The sequence below is a fragment of the Humulus lupulus genome, chromosome 8 (genome assembly GCF_963169125.1).
Source record: "Humulus lupulus chromosome 8, drHumLupu1.1, whole genome shotgun sequence".
Classification (NCBI taxonomy): Eukaryota; Viridiplantae; Streptophyta; class Magnoliopsida; order Rosales; family Cannabaceae; genus Humulus; species Humulus lupulus.
This window is the reverse complement of record NC_084800.1, coordinates 170,729,383-170,743,651: the sequence shown is the minus strand read 5'-3', so window position 1 is coordinate 170,743,651 and position 14,269 is coordinate 170,729,383. Positions and strand designations below refer to the sequence as shown.

At 37.4% G+C, this 14,269-nt stretch overlaps 1 protein-coding gene across 1 annotated transcript; it reads right to left on the bottom strand.

Moving 5' to 3' along the window:
- Positions 1 to 9,395: 9,395 nt before the first annotated feature.
- On the bottom strand, positions 9,396 to 12,272 carry LOC133798660 (beta-galactosidase 9-like). The gene is made up of 4 exons (XM_062237092.1): positions 12,072 to 12,272; positions 10,503 to 10,605; positions 10,012 to 10,122; positions 9,396 to 9,676 (listed from the first exon to the last, which is right to left on the bottom strand). Exons 1-4 carry the CDS (start codon positions 12,185 to 12,187, stop codon positions 9,530 to 9,532), a joined length of 477 nt encoding a protein of 158 aa, XP_062093076.1. The 5' UTR covers positions 12,188 to 12,272; the 3' UTR covers positions 9,396 to 9,529.
- Between the last annotated feature and the right edge of the window lie 1,997 nt (positions 12,273 to 14,269).

Below are 14,269 nucleotides of genomic sequence, written 5' to 3'. Positions count from 1 at the left end.
ACTAGTGGTTAATCAAATTATAGGAGAATATCAAGCTCGAGGTCTCAAAATGGTTGCTTATTTGAACAAAGCAAAGGAATTATTGGCACAATTCGAAAAGTATACTCTCCAGCAAGTACCTCGCGATCAAAACTCGAATGATGATGCCTTGGCCAAGCTAGCAAGGCCGAAGGATGCTGACACTTTTAACATAGTACCAGTTGAGCATTTGTCAAAACCAAACATTCAAGCAGAAGAGTCTTCATTAGTTATCCAAGCGACAGACACATGGATGACGCCCATCATTAAATACCTTGAGCAAGGAGTGCTGCCAGCAGAAAGAAACAAAGCAAGGACCCTCCAGAGATAGTCGGCTTAATTCATTCTAGTCGGTGGAATTTTATATAGAAGAGGGTACTTGATGCCTCTATTAAGATGTGTTTCTAAGGAAAAGGCCAAGGAATTGATGAAAGAAGTCCATGAAGGTGTTTGTGGAGATCACGCTGGGGAGCTGAGTTTGTTCAAAAAGATCTTAAGGCAAGGATATTTCTGGCCTACCATGAATGAGGACTCTATGGATTTTGTTCGAAAATATGACAAGTGTCCAAGATTGTCCAAGATACCTCGAGCAGCCCCAAATGATCTTAAACAGATACAAAGCCTGTGGCCATTCGCAGTTTGGGGGATTGATCTGATCAAGTCTTTACCCACAGGAAAAGAGAACATCCGATATACAGTAATTGTTGTTGACTATTTAACAAAGTGGGCCGAGGCTGAGCCACTTGCAGCAATAACGGCCAAGAAAGTTTTAGACTTTGTTGTCAAGAACATTGTATGTCGGTATGGGTTGCCAAGGAAAATTTTCTCTGATAATGGCACACAATTTGACAGTGATCTTTTCACTGATTTTTGCGAGAGGCACAAGATTATCAAGAGTTTTTCATCGGTAGCTCATCCACCAGCAAACAGACAGGTTATGGCTGTCAAGAAAACCCTAAAGGAAACCTTGAAGAAAAGGCTTGAAGAAGCAAATGGGGGATGGCCATAACAACTACCCGAAGTCCTTTGGTTGTATAGAACATCCCATCGAATAACAACAGGCCATACTCCATTTTCTTTGGCCTATGGGTATGAGGCCATGTTGCATGTTGAGCTAGACCCACCATCACATAGAAGGTTGGCATACGATTAGAGTACTAACGATCAGTTATTGATGGAGTCTTTGGACTTGGTCAATGAAAGGCGTGAGCAAGCTCAGCTTCGAGTGGTAGCTTATCAACAAAAGGTGGCCCGATATTTATACTCTAAAGTATGAGAAAGAAAGTTTAACGTGGGAGATTTAGTACTTAGAAGAGTTTTTCTCAACACTCGTGATCAAGCTGCCAGAGTGATCGGACCTAACTAGGAAGGTCCGTACCAAATTGAAGAAGTTCTTCAACCAGGCACATATAAACTTGCTCGCTTAAATGGAGATCTCATTCCTCGCTATTGGAATGGAGAACACCTACGAAAGTATTATCAATAAATAGTTCTTTTTAAAGAACTAGCTTGTATTAATTTCACTTTTTACAAGTTTATGAATAAGGGCTGGTCAATTATATGACGGGTCGCTTACAAGTGTAAGATCAATTTTTGATCACCCGTACATACACGATTTTGTCAATTAATTACGAGAAATAAGAGGAACTATGCGCAATCAGTTATTCTTGCAAATTATTGTATTTATTACAAGTATTTTCTCATTACGTGTGTTGTTTGGCTATATTATCATTTTAATTACTAGTGCGCGAGCAGTAAAGTTTGAACAGGTCTTGGTCATGGCAAGTGACCGAGGACCTTGAGCTCGTCAATCACTTGGGGGGCATATAAGGTACTAAGCGAGCAAAATAAGGGAAAGCATTCTACGACACTTAGAGTATTTTTCAAATTTTTTGGATTTTATAAGATCAAAACAAAGTGCTATGCTAAGTTTCATCATATGAGCAGATGTTATAATAAATAGTTAATATTATAATATCAAAATGAAATGCATTACACCGTGAGTAGTTGTTGCTCGGATGTAATTAGTAATTAAAAGGAAGCTACCCTACGCAGCAAAAAAAATTGTCTCGACATTACGAACCGTAATTTGTATGTCCTAGTTACAAAAAAAATAATAACATAAATAAAAAAACAAATAGATAAATCATTGAGCAGAAGGAGCAGCCGGAGGATCTGGCTGGGATTGTTGGTCGACTGTGGTCCCCGCCTCCTCTTCAACACCCTCGATGCCTGTTTCCAAGGAGATTTCAAGAGATTCTCGAGCTTTCTCCTCTTCTAGGCGAGCAGCGCATCTCGTCAGCTCGAGTTGCCTTGCATGCTTAGGGAGGTAGTCGAAGTTTGCCTCTGGATTATTCTTCCATAATAGATAGAAGCATTTGAAAGTTTCCCCATTGAACTTCTCCAGGTTCTGAGCATTTGTTTCCTCCAGGTCGCCCCTCCAGCTCAGTGACTTCCTGCCGAATGTCTACTAGCCCATTCTAAAGTTTGGTCCCTTCTTTGAAGTTAATCTTTGAAGCTTTCTTGAACTGGTTTTTTGCAGTAATAATTCTTACGACTAATTCTTGGCTCTTTCTCAGCTCTTCGCTTAGACAGGCGACCTGCTTCTCGCATACTTTAGCCTTCTCTTAACATGCTTTAGCCCTCTCCTCGCATGCTTTGATCTCCTCAGCATGCTTGGCATCAATCTCCTCAGAACAATGCCAACCAGTACTCATGGTCAGAACACCCTGCGATCAGAGAGAAAGTAACACTGTTAGTATAAGTGAAAAGGCGAGCTTGACAACTCTAATACAGCAAGGGTTGTAGCTTACACGGAGTATTTCATGTAACGTGGCTGATAAGTTGGTCTTCATAGAAGGGATGTTGCTGAAAGCTTCCTAGCTACGATGGTGTCTTGACAGTTTCTTCAGCTTGTCGTTAGCTGAGCTATAGGCAGCGTTCAAGATAACCTCGGCCTAAGTATTTTATGACTACTCAGGAGGAGTTGTGTCGTGAGTAGTTGGAGGAGTCGTGTTGCGAGGAGCTGGAGGAGGGGTCATGTAACAACCCAAATTCACTAATTAGGCTTAAGGGCCTTGATTAGTGTGCCTGGAGGGCATAACGGGACTTATGCGTGATTTTAATGATTAAGATGCATGACTATGATTTAAAGTATGTTATATGACTATGTGTATTATGTTATGTGATAGTTATGGTATGTGATTTGTACCGCGTGGGTGTGGTGGTATCAATGTGTTGCACGTGCCAAGACGATCCTAGAAAGTTAGATAATGGTAACTGGTGATTTGGTAACCTACATAACTGTTAGTAACCATCAAGAGTAACAGGTTTTGTTGGAAAAGTGGTAGAATTGTAATGTTAGTAAAAAGACAGGTGTGCCCTTGAGGTTTAGTTAGGAAGGGATATTAGTGGAGGGATAAAGTGGTCTTTTGGTAGTGAATAGATGAGCTTCAGCTGAGAAGAAAAGTTAGTCACGTATAACACTTAGGAAGTTGATTTATGCTGAAATTGGGAGGAAAATCTAGAAGAAAGGAGAAAAAGAGGGAAGCTGAAGTGGGGAGACCTAAGAAGAGAATTTTGATGATTCACGGCAATTAAGCTAAGCCTAGGCCAATATTTCTCAGAGGTAAGGGTCTATCTATGATTTGTTTAAGTTTCAAGTCTAGTTTTTGGAGGATAAGCATGAATTGAAGCAAGTTGGTGGCTTATTTTGCATGAAAATTCAGCTGGTTTGTCAAGGAGAGATTCAGTTCAAAGCTTGGATTGGAGGAAGCTCAAGTTGAATTTCTGATTGAGGTAAGGGTATTAAACATGTTTGCAATCTCGTAGCTGTTATGATTTAAGAATCTAGAGGTTTGGTTGAGACTTTTCTCAAGTTTTGGTTTAAGTGTTTGAGTCTGAAATTTAAGTGTGAATTCTGTGAAAGGTTGTATAACTGAGCTAGATTATGATGTTTATAGGTTGTTGTATGGTCTGTTTGGGGTTTTGAATTGGTTTTGGGGCTTAGGTAGGAGTTTGGGGTGACTTGGAATGATTTGGGTTCGGGAAAAACGCATGGAAAAACCCAGATTTCTGGGCTCGCGAAGGAGCGTCGCGGCGCTGTTCTTGCATGCCGCGGCGCAAGGCTGATTCTGGGCAGAGCAAGTTCTCTGACTTGCTGGGCGCCGCGGCTCAAACTTGCTGGGCGCCTCGGGGCTAGGCCAATTTCAGAACATAGGATTTTGCAATTTTGAGCCTTTGCTCCAGGGGTTCGGGGGATATCTTCGGTGCATTGTTTTAGGGATTTGGGGGTTTTGAGAGTGTGGGATTGGTTCCGGGAAGTAGTTTTGGATTGATTAGTGGAAAGGATGTTTCATTTGTGTTGTGACTAGGTCTTTGGAGAGGCTCGGGGTAGAGGACCGTGCTCGCGGCTTCGTGGCATCGGAAGCTAGTAAATTGAAAGGTAAGAAAACTGCACCTGGTTGTGTGATTGAAATGGGACTAAGTGCTCCCGAGAATTGTGTCGTGTCAATGTTGGTATTACGCCATGGGACATGTAAAAGCGGTCTAAGAGTACCGTCCATGATATTGGCGCACAGGGCGCGGATTGGCCACTGGTAGCCAAGGACAATGGGATAACGGAGGGAGCAGCCTGAGGACGCTAGCCCTAGTTATCATTTGTGAACTGTGTATGTTATTAACTGATATGCCTAGTATGTGGAATACTTGATTATACTGACTGATGATATATCTGAATTTATGTGATGCAATGTGAGATATCAACTTGTCTGTTAATTATTCATGCTCTGTTGTTGTTGAGTTTTCTTCCTGGGCCTTGGCTCACGGGTGCTACGTGGTGCAGGTAAAGGCAAGGGCAAGCTGGACCAAGCCTAAGGTGGAGAGCTCCGAGGTGGAATGTACATAGCCAGTGGTTCGGCCGCCACGGTTGAGGAGTGGACCAGGACAGGGATCACCTAACTGCTTGTTTTGCCTTAGTATGGCCGGTTGTTGTACATAACCTTGTGTCTTTTGTAAATGGTCTTTGAACTTGTTATTTCTGGGATCCCATGTAACAGATGATACTTTCTAATGAAAACGTGGCTTTTGAGACCAAAACTGTTTTAACCCTAGTTCCTTTATAGTTTCAATAACACGATTTTATCTAAATGAATTGATTAGCAAGTCTGGCACTTTATAAACACACAGTGTAACGGTCTTGGCCAACCAGGGCATTACAGGTCATGTCCTTGGAGGGTGGTGGTGCTGGAGGATCCTCTATTTGAGCCCTTTTCTTGGAGGGGTCGCTACTGCTCTCCCTAGGGTGTCGTCTGCTTCCTCTCTTCCTACACGTAGGAGCTTCAACATCGATATTGGTGTAGATGTCGAAGGCTTCTTTGGAAGGCATGACTACAAAACACTAACAATTAATCTAACAAAGAAATTAAAGAAGCAGTAAAATAATAGATAAGGAAATTCTAAGTAGTATACCCAAACAATTATTACTGGTAGTTATATTTTCTATAGAACTACAACTACACTCACTCTCTGTGTTGAAGAAGTCCAAATTAAAGTTTCTTGTTGTAAAATTAAAATTTCCATCCCTATCGAATAGATGATAAGGGATGGGCCAACTATCTAAAAGTGAGAGATCTGTACCGTTATTGTCTGAGGATTCAGATATAGTGCCGATGTATTTCGGAAATTTTTGTTTTCCCCTCCCATGTTGGGCAGGGGCAGCAACAACTAGAGTGTTGCTGAACGGCTCTCGGATGGTCACTCCCGTAGGTCGTTGCCTTTGAGATTGTCACACATCTTGCTGCTACTCGGGGATTTCTGGTCCGGTACCCTCACCGGTTGTACTCCCCGGGGTGGACTCCCTCACTTCCTAGCGAGGTGCCAGAAGGCCTACCAACGTAAGGTTGCTTTCAGTAACCAGCTCCTTAACGCTTTTTTCGAAGTTCGTCATGTTGGCCAGTGCTGCAACCCTGATCTCCATCTTCGGAGTGGGGTCTGGTCAGTACCATGGGCCTAGATACAACACTAATGCTGTAAGGATAGTGAAGGAAAAATCGATAAGAATACACACGACCAAAAATTTAGAAATTTACCTCTTTGCGTGAAGGCCACATTGTCAGCGACCAGGTTTATCGTGAGGAAGTACTCCTAGAAATATTTTCCCACATTGGACTTATGGGTAACATCACTCAGGAATATTCAACCAGTTTCCTGGTGGCAGAAAATGAAGAACCCTATACTATCTGGTTGGGGTTAGATTTGAGATCAAAGAGGTAATTGATCTCGTGGAGTGTTGGCACATGCCTTTTTTTGTGGTGGTAAAGGATATGGAGTGTTGATAGCACTCTATATTCGTTGGGTGTTATTTGGAAAGGGGCGACCTCTAAGTAGTTGGCTACCCCTCAGAAGTAGTCGTGCAAGGGCAGGATTGCCCATGCCTTGATATGAAACCTCGACCAGGCACTGAAGGCACCTCCAGGCAAGTTTTCCCTTTGGTCGGGTGTATGCTTAACTAATGTAATCCCATGAAGGGCGTACTTCCTGAGATATTTTTTCACCGTCCTAGCTGATATGACACTAGCGGGTGTAAGATACCACTTAACTTTGTCTTCTGCTCGAGGGTTGTCGCGAGGCCTTGCTTTGGGTTGAATGTCGGGTAGTACAATGTTTACAGGCTACGGATTAGTTGAAGGGTCCTCGGCGCAAGTTATAGGCTGGTCAGAAGGAGAGTTGGTTGTTTTCTTTTTTCTACGGGCAGTGTATTTCACGCGACCCATGTTAGGCTAACTAGTTGGAGGGCTGGTCGGAGGGTTTTGCTGTGAAGATGGGAATTTAGGGAACAAAACTGACGGTTGTTCTTGGTCCTCGATTATCAGCGCAAGAAGGTCGTCTTCTATTGGCTTCTCACCTCCCCAAGGATCGTGCATGAAGATCTAAGAAGAATAAAGAGGAGTGAGAATCTACGACCAATAAGTAGATGAAAAAATTTGAGGATAACGTAGCTCGTGTCTAAAAGTTAAGATTTTATACGACCAGCAGCTTTCTAATATAAACAATCTAAACATGCTAGTAGTTTGGAAAAACAAATTAAAAAGTGGAAGTAAAAAGTTTTTTCAGAAAAACTTTTCGACTCCAAAAACAGGTGGGAAAAACCCAGATTTTTCCGAAAGCATAAATATCGAATTTTTGCTTCGATTTTTGGGCCCTAAAATAGTATTCCTACTTCCCACACCGATTTATAAGCCTCACTTAATATTTTTATTACTTAAAACTCATATCCTATCATCTTTCTGCATATGAGCCCGATTACCCCAAAAAAATTTCTCAAGAACATTCAAAAACTCACACAAGAAAACTCGTGAAATTCATTTTTAATTGTATAACAGAAACAAGGAGTTCAAAAGCTTACTTGTATTGCAGATTGCAAAGGAGTGACAGGTGTCATTGGTCGGGGTTGGTCGAACACGTCTCAGATTACCAAAGTTTTCTGGGTTGCCCGTGAGAGTTCTTCTGAGTTCTTGAGAGAGAGGGATTTGGTAAAAGGTAAAAAGTGGGAAAGTGATTTGTTTATAGTGATCGTGGCGCAGTTAAAGAGGTAATGATGGGGGTAAGCTTTCGATGCGTGGGAATTCATGTTAGCTGTCGAAATATTTTTGGGATACTGCAACAGTCATGATTATTTACATTTTCGAAAAGGTGCTGATAGACGTGACAAGTCAGACGGAAAGTTGGTCGATTAAGTTTATTATATGCTGGCCACAGTAAAATAAACTTGGGGGGAAAATTTTTACCCATAAGATTTACCTGATGATGTGGAAAAATTAACATGCACGTGGGATACACTTGACCGTTTAAGTGAGTACAATCTGTTCGACCATCGACCAGAAGAGAATTCACTCAGAAGGCGGCATATTTTATGGGTGATCAGTCTGGTCGCAGCATTTCAGATATTTTCTAAAGATATGTAATTTCACATTTATGTAATAATTGTGATTTCCATTATTGTTTAGATGCGCTTGTATTAAATGTAATTAAGGCCCATCGGCCCAAAAAGAACTCCTTGATCCTATAAATAAGACTCAAAGGGCTCAAGAGAGGGGGCTTCCTTTCTTTTTGGAATTATTAGAGAAAAAGATAGTGTTTTTATCTGCCAAAAATTATATTCATCTCCAAGCTTATGAAACTCGTGAACCCTACTTCATTGATCAAAGTTGTTGGGATTCTACATTAATAAGAACACTAAGTGGACGTAGGTTATTACCATTACTTGGGGGCGAACCACTATAAAACTTTGGTGTCATTTATCTTTTTGGCTTGAATTCATCTTGTTTTTATCGTTTTACTTGACTTCGTGTCGTTGACCAAATCAAGGGTCAACAATGTTAAAGCTTAAGAAAATTCTTTTTCCATTCATTTCAATTTACATACTAAAAATTATATATATATTTGTAATTAATAAAAAGAGAATACAAAATATAAAGTAAATAGCTTTAAACCATTAACATCGATGGTTTATACATATTTACTCATTTATATATAATTATATTAATTAGAATCTATTAACTTTAGATGGTTTATAACCATTTAATAATTTATATATAATAAATTAAACCATTATTAACTAATGGGTTATATAGTGTAGATTGATTATATGGATTATATATATATATATATAATAAGTAACTCTATATTATACATATATAATTAAGTATATATATAAGAAGTATTAGTATATTATTTATTGTTGACCCAAATTTTGGACAACTGACACGGAGTCAAAATATGCTTGATGTGAATGAATGCGTTGAACAGAATCGAATGACAAAAATAATAAGAACACGATGTTTTATAGTGGTTCGGCCCCAGGATCTGGTAACACTACAAGAAAATGGGGTCTTTACCTACCAATTGTAAGTGTAGGTAAAACTAGCCTAATGGTGGGTAATATGGTTTACCTACCAATATTGAATTGGTAGAGATTGGTAGGTAAAAGTTAGTGGGGAAAGAGTCTTTACCTACACTTATTAACACTGATAGGTAAAAGAATCAGTGGACCCTACTAAGTTATAAATCAATTAATGAGTCATCAGATGACATGTTTGATGACATGGCATCCTACGTGTATGCTGACATGATTTTTGTAGTTTTACGTGTCTGATGACGTGGCATCCTACATGGCATCCTACGTGGCATTCTGCATGGCATCATATGCGGCATCCTACGTGGTATCATTTTATTAGCCCACATAGCATTATTTTATTGGTTTGTTACACAATTTATATTTTGTTCAAATTTAATGGTTATGTGTAGGTAAAAAATAATAACAGTTATTTGTAAATGTTCTATATTAGAAATAAACTAGAAAAAAACCATTCAATAATAAAATGTTTAATGCTAAAATTCTTTATAATTTTCAATACTAAAATAAATCATAAAGTTATCATTTTAAGGTTACCCCTACCAAAATAAAAAAAACTTCATAAAGTTCATTCCTTAGTAAATTAATGTAAATAAACTAAGAATCATCTTGTGACAACCGAACTGAAATAGATGGCGACTCTCTTAATATCGATGGATCAGCATCTGGAGTTAAATCAGTCCACCCTGCCTTTTCATTTTCTTCTGCAGCATATATCTTCAAGAATTCTCCCTTGAGCCCAACCTAGAACCATGTTAAACAATACGAAATCCACTTTAAAATCCCAACCTTAAATATATCAAATAATGATAACTTATTAAAGGGTGTCTAGAATTTTTGCCTAAAAAATTCAAATACAATTTTTTTTCGTCTTTTTTGAAACAAAACATCGACTTTTATTGAGAGATGTCTACTAGATACCATTATCTACCTGGATAAAAAGTGAATTTAGGTGCAACACCATTTAACTGACTAGCAAATCATGCAAAAGGGAGAAAACAAAAATATATTAAAGGGAGCCAACAACTTTTACTTTCACAGCCAACACAAAGGAAATGAAACCTTGAAATTGAACACACCTGGTAGGTCCATAAAGACTTTGAGAGGTCTATATCCCCATTTTGAAATCCAGTAAGTTTAACTTGCCCTCTAAACCCTGCTCCGTCTTTCTCCAAGAATGCACCATAATTCTGTATCATAGATTAGATGCACCATATAAATATAAGATAACAAGTGACAATAAAATGTCATATGTACTTGGAACTTCTATAAAGAGTACCATTAGGCAGTATATGATTAGAAAGAAATAAAATTTTCAATGAAGGAGAAGAGGACACGGGAGTTATCTGGGAAAAAGTTAAGCCTTGGTTGGCTGTATGGATTTTCAACTGTAAGCATTTTAAGGCATAATCTTTCAGAGGCTATCTACAGTAATACACAACATATCATCCATTAATGATGATGATGATGATGATGACTCATACATAATGTACCATTAAAACTGATAAGAAAACTATGAGAAAGATTCACAAAGAAATTAAAACATTGGCTTGGAACTTGTTGAATCTACCTGCAGGCCAACTGTTTGAGATAAGAACACTAGATCATTATATCCTTTGACAAAATGTACAGGCTGGAAAACCTTCACCCAACGGCCTATCACAGTGCCTTCACTTCAGAAAGTTGCAATAGCTTATATATCAGTAACCAAACAAAAAGGTCGTAATGTAAACAACATCAACCAAGTATAATCTACTTCTATATGAGATCAATGTAATACATGCTCAGAAAGACTGCAAATGCTATATATATTTGAGATAATTACAATCATGAAAATCCAAAGTAGAAAGTATGTGAACTGGTAACAAAAGAGTTCAATATAGATATATATGAGTTCCAAGAAAATAATGCAGTTATATAGTATCAGTATGTACTTGTACCAGAGATGTGTATAGATGAAGTCACATACATAAAAACCCAAACAAGCTGGCCAGAAAATCTACTAATAAGATCAGTATCATTGCTCCTCCATCAAAATGAATAAATTTATGCAGAGACATGATAACGATGAAAATAGTTTGTCAAGCAGAGCAACCTTTGAAATCAATGTATAAAAAGTTTAAAAACCCTTCTCTTCAAATGGGAATTTGCAAGTTCAAATCAAAAGAACCCTTTGAAAAAAATAATACAACTTTTGTACACAAACAGGATATTGATGCAAATAGTATCTGGACAGAAAAACCTCTGAAATCAATGCATAAGAACCCTTAACTCCATCAAAAGCTTCAAATGGTTATTCTCAAGTTCTCTGAATCATTTAGCAGCAGGACATTTATCACCTCACCAAAGAGCTAGAATGTATATTAATAAAAGGCACCATATTATCATAATATAATGCATACTATCAATTTTAACTGCTGGACCAATATTATTCTCCTCCCAAAATGATATATCCTCGTCTAAAATATATATTCTACATTTTGAAAGAGCATTGAATAGGTATTAACAAGACTCTCTTCTATATAGAATTGGTAGTATACTAGTATTACTCCATAATTTAATAAATACATAGTAATTCTACACATAATTATTTAATACAAAGATCTTTAGGCTATGCACTGAAAAATGGCAACAAAATTTGTAGAAGTAGAAATGCAGAGCCCCTTCAATATTTTCAATGTCAAATTACTTCATATTGTAAGTTATGCTGGAACCTAGGAGAATCATTAGGTTTAGTCTATCTTCACAGAAAAAAGAGGTGCATGGACCAAAACAATACAAGCTACATCAATGGACAAAGCAAACGTCCAAATTAAGTATGTCGCGAATGACATTTAGCTGCAAAATTGAAAGCAAGCAACTTGATTGAATTTGATAGCTAAATGAACAAGTAATGAAATAAATGAATAATTGGAGGAAAAAGTTGTCACTCTAATTCCCAGTCAATTACTAGTTATTGTCTACCAAACAGGAAAAGGAAAAAAATGAAAAACAAGTTGACATCTACATAACCAAGGGGAAAAGGAGAGAGAAGATAAAGAAGAAAGAAAAAAAATTCAAGATTGTTATAAGAATACTTCTCAATATAAACTAGTAAGTAGTCTTAGTCACCATGGCCTTAACAACAATAAATATTTACCTGGATATATACCATAGATAATCAGAATAGTCCTTTGTCACATTTAAATGCTCCAATATACCATGAACTGTAAAAATATCGTCACTCCATACACCAATTGGCTCTTTAACGGTCATCCAGGATTTTGTGACATAGACACTGTTATTCTTAGTCCCAAATTGTTGGCTCAAAGAGATATCTGAAGAAAGAAGCAAACTAGACTACTGATTTGACTGAAGTTTGTGTTGCAACCTACTCAAGCGTGGAAAGAAAAAGAAAAAACACTTGAGAGAAAAGCTGGGCTAAAATCACTAACATTCCCATATTGTCAAGTAAACAAAAGACATGAAGCATGCTGAGAATCAATTAATTAGTATACATCAAGAACCGAGACCATGTTTCAAAAATTTGGGATGTAGGACAGCTAAAATTTTAAAAAACTAAGACCAGACTGGGAAGAGAGATGCAATTACCTTATAATTTCATAAATGCTTGAATGAAAATAAATTTAGAAGCTCCAGCACTAATGATAAATTGATTTACCAGAGAAACTAAGATAACCCATATACCATCATCTTGTTCAGTTCTATGAGGTTTACACAATACATTAACTAAAACATATATTCAAATATGTGTCACAGTGTCAAGTCAACTTTAAAGAAAAAAACTCTGCAAATGAGTTCAGCACCTAGGTATATTCCAGGAAGAGAGCTCTTCTCATGCTTTCAATAAATTTTAGATGATAGAAAATAGTTTAAAAAGGAAAAAAAAATAAGCTGCCACCAAGACAATTACACATACTAATTGGTAGTTTGATCTCATGTTCTACTTATATATGCAAACAATTTCCCTAGTGTGTCGCTCAACCTAGTATGATATAGCTCAATGTAGTGAAACAATATCAATGATTCCAGATACTGTAGCAGCTCTATTTATTTTTAAAGAAACATAAACCTGTATTAATAAGGAAATAATAATACAAGAACAGTGTGAGTCAAAACACGCCAACATCAAACACAAAACTAAAGGAAATTACAAAAACTAATTCCAGTCCCTAACTAGGTCAGCGAACAAAATGCCCTTAAACTCGTTTACATTATATGATCAAAATGCTACCCAATATCTGATTTTATCCCATAATCTCAACTTCTTTGAAAATCCTTCTATTTCTTTCCAGCCATAAAGCCTGGAAAGGTCTTTTTTGTAATGTCCCATGTACATTAGACACCCCAAAGACAGCAACAGGACAAAGCCTCTTAAATTTTGATAGAACTGAGGACTTTTCCAAAAAAAAAAAATTGCCAAAGGGAAAAACCAAATAGAATTATCTGACTTTCAAAAATAGACTTGCAAGAAAATTCTTCAGATCTATCACCCAACCACACTCTCCTATCTTGCATATAACTACAAATGCTTCTCCTTCCCAACATGAACAGTACCTCTATAAATACAGGGACTTCTCTATCATTTAGATTTCTTATAAAATGAAAGTTCCAGTCCGAGTTGTTGCCTCTCATTTCATCAAATTTCTGAAAATGCTATATTGTAGCTGTTCTCTTTGAAGATAATCTGGCTAATTCAGGAAAAACATCCTCTCAAAATCTCACCATTCTTCCATCACCTACCTTCAATTCGACAAATCTTTCTAGGCCACTTTTCCTCCTCTTGATTATGTAGCTGCTCTATGGAAAAAAATCGTTTTCATTTTTCACTTTGTTAAGTTTCCCTATTCACATGCTAATTATGTATTTTAACCCCATGTTAAATTCTCACTAATCTTACTAAAGTAATTAGAATATAAAGTCAGTATCAACTAATTTCAATACATCATTGTATAAAGAAGAGAGACAGACAGACTAACATTAGACTAACATCTCACCTTTAATCTCACCATCCAAACATATCATCAAACGGTCGAGTGGGAAAAAGAAAAAATGAAACTACTAAAATTAGGTGATAACTGAAAAATACGTGTTGACGTGTCTGAATAAAAATTGAGAGTCAGACTTAGCAGTTCTAAAGATATAGGCCCTTTTTTATTTTCTCTTCAAGCATGGAGTTATTATTCATTACGTTGTTTTAATTCGTATAAAATATTCATATAGTAGAATTATTAACACTCGTCCTCAAATAAATAGATTAGCATCAGATAGGTTATATAGGTAATAGTGCATTGATGCGTAGGCAAACCCTGTACAAAGTATAGGGCAAGAAATGGT

Bases quoted from the DNA above. Each gene is read 5' to 3' on its own strand.
- LOC133798660 (XM_062237092.1), bottom strand. From the start codon at position 12,187: ATGACCGTTAAAGAGCCAATTGGTGTATGGAGTGACGATATTTTTACA. The intron at 10,606-12,071 runs GTAAATATTTAT...AACTTTCTGAAG, and splicing joins TATCTATGGTATATATCCAG to TGAAGGCACTGTGATAGGCC. The intron at 9,677-10,011 runs GTGTGTTCAATT...ACATGGTTCTAG, and splicing joins AGTCTTTATGGACCTACCAG to GTTGGGCTCAAGGGAGAATT.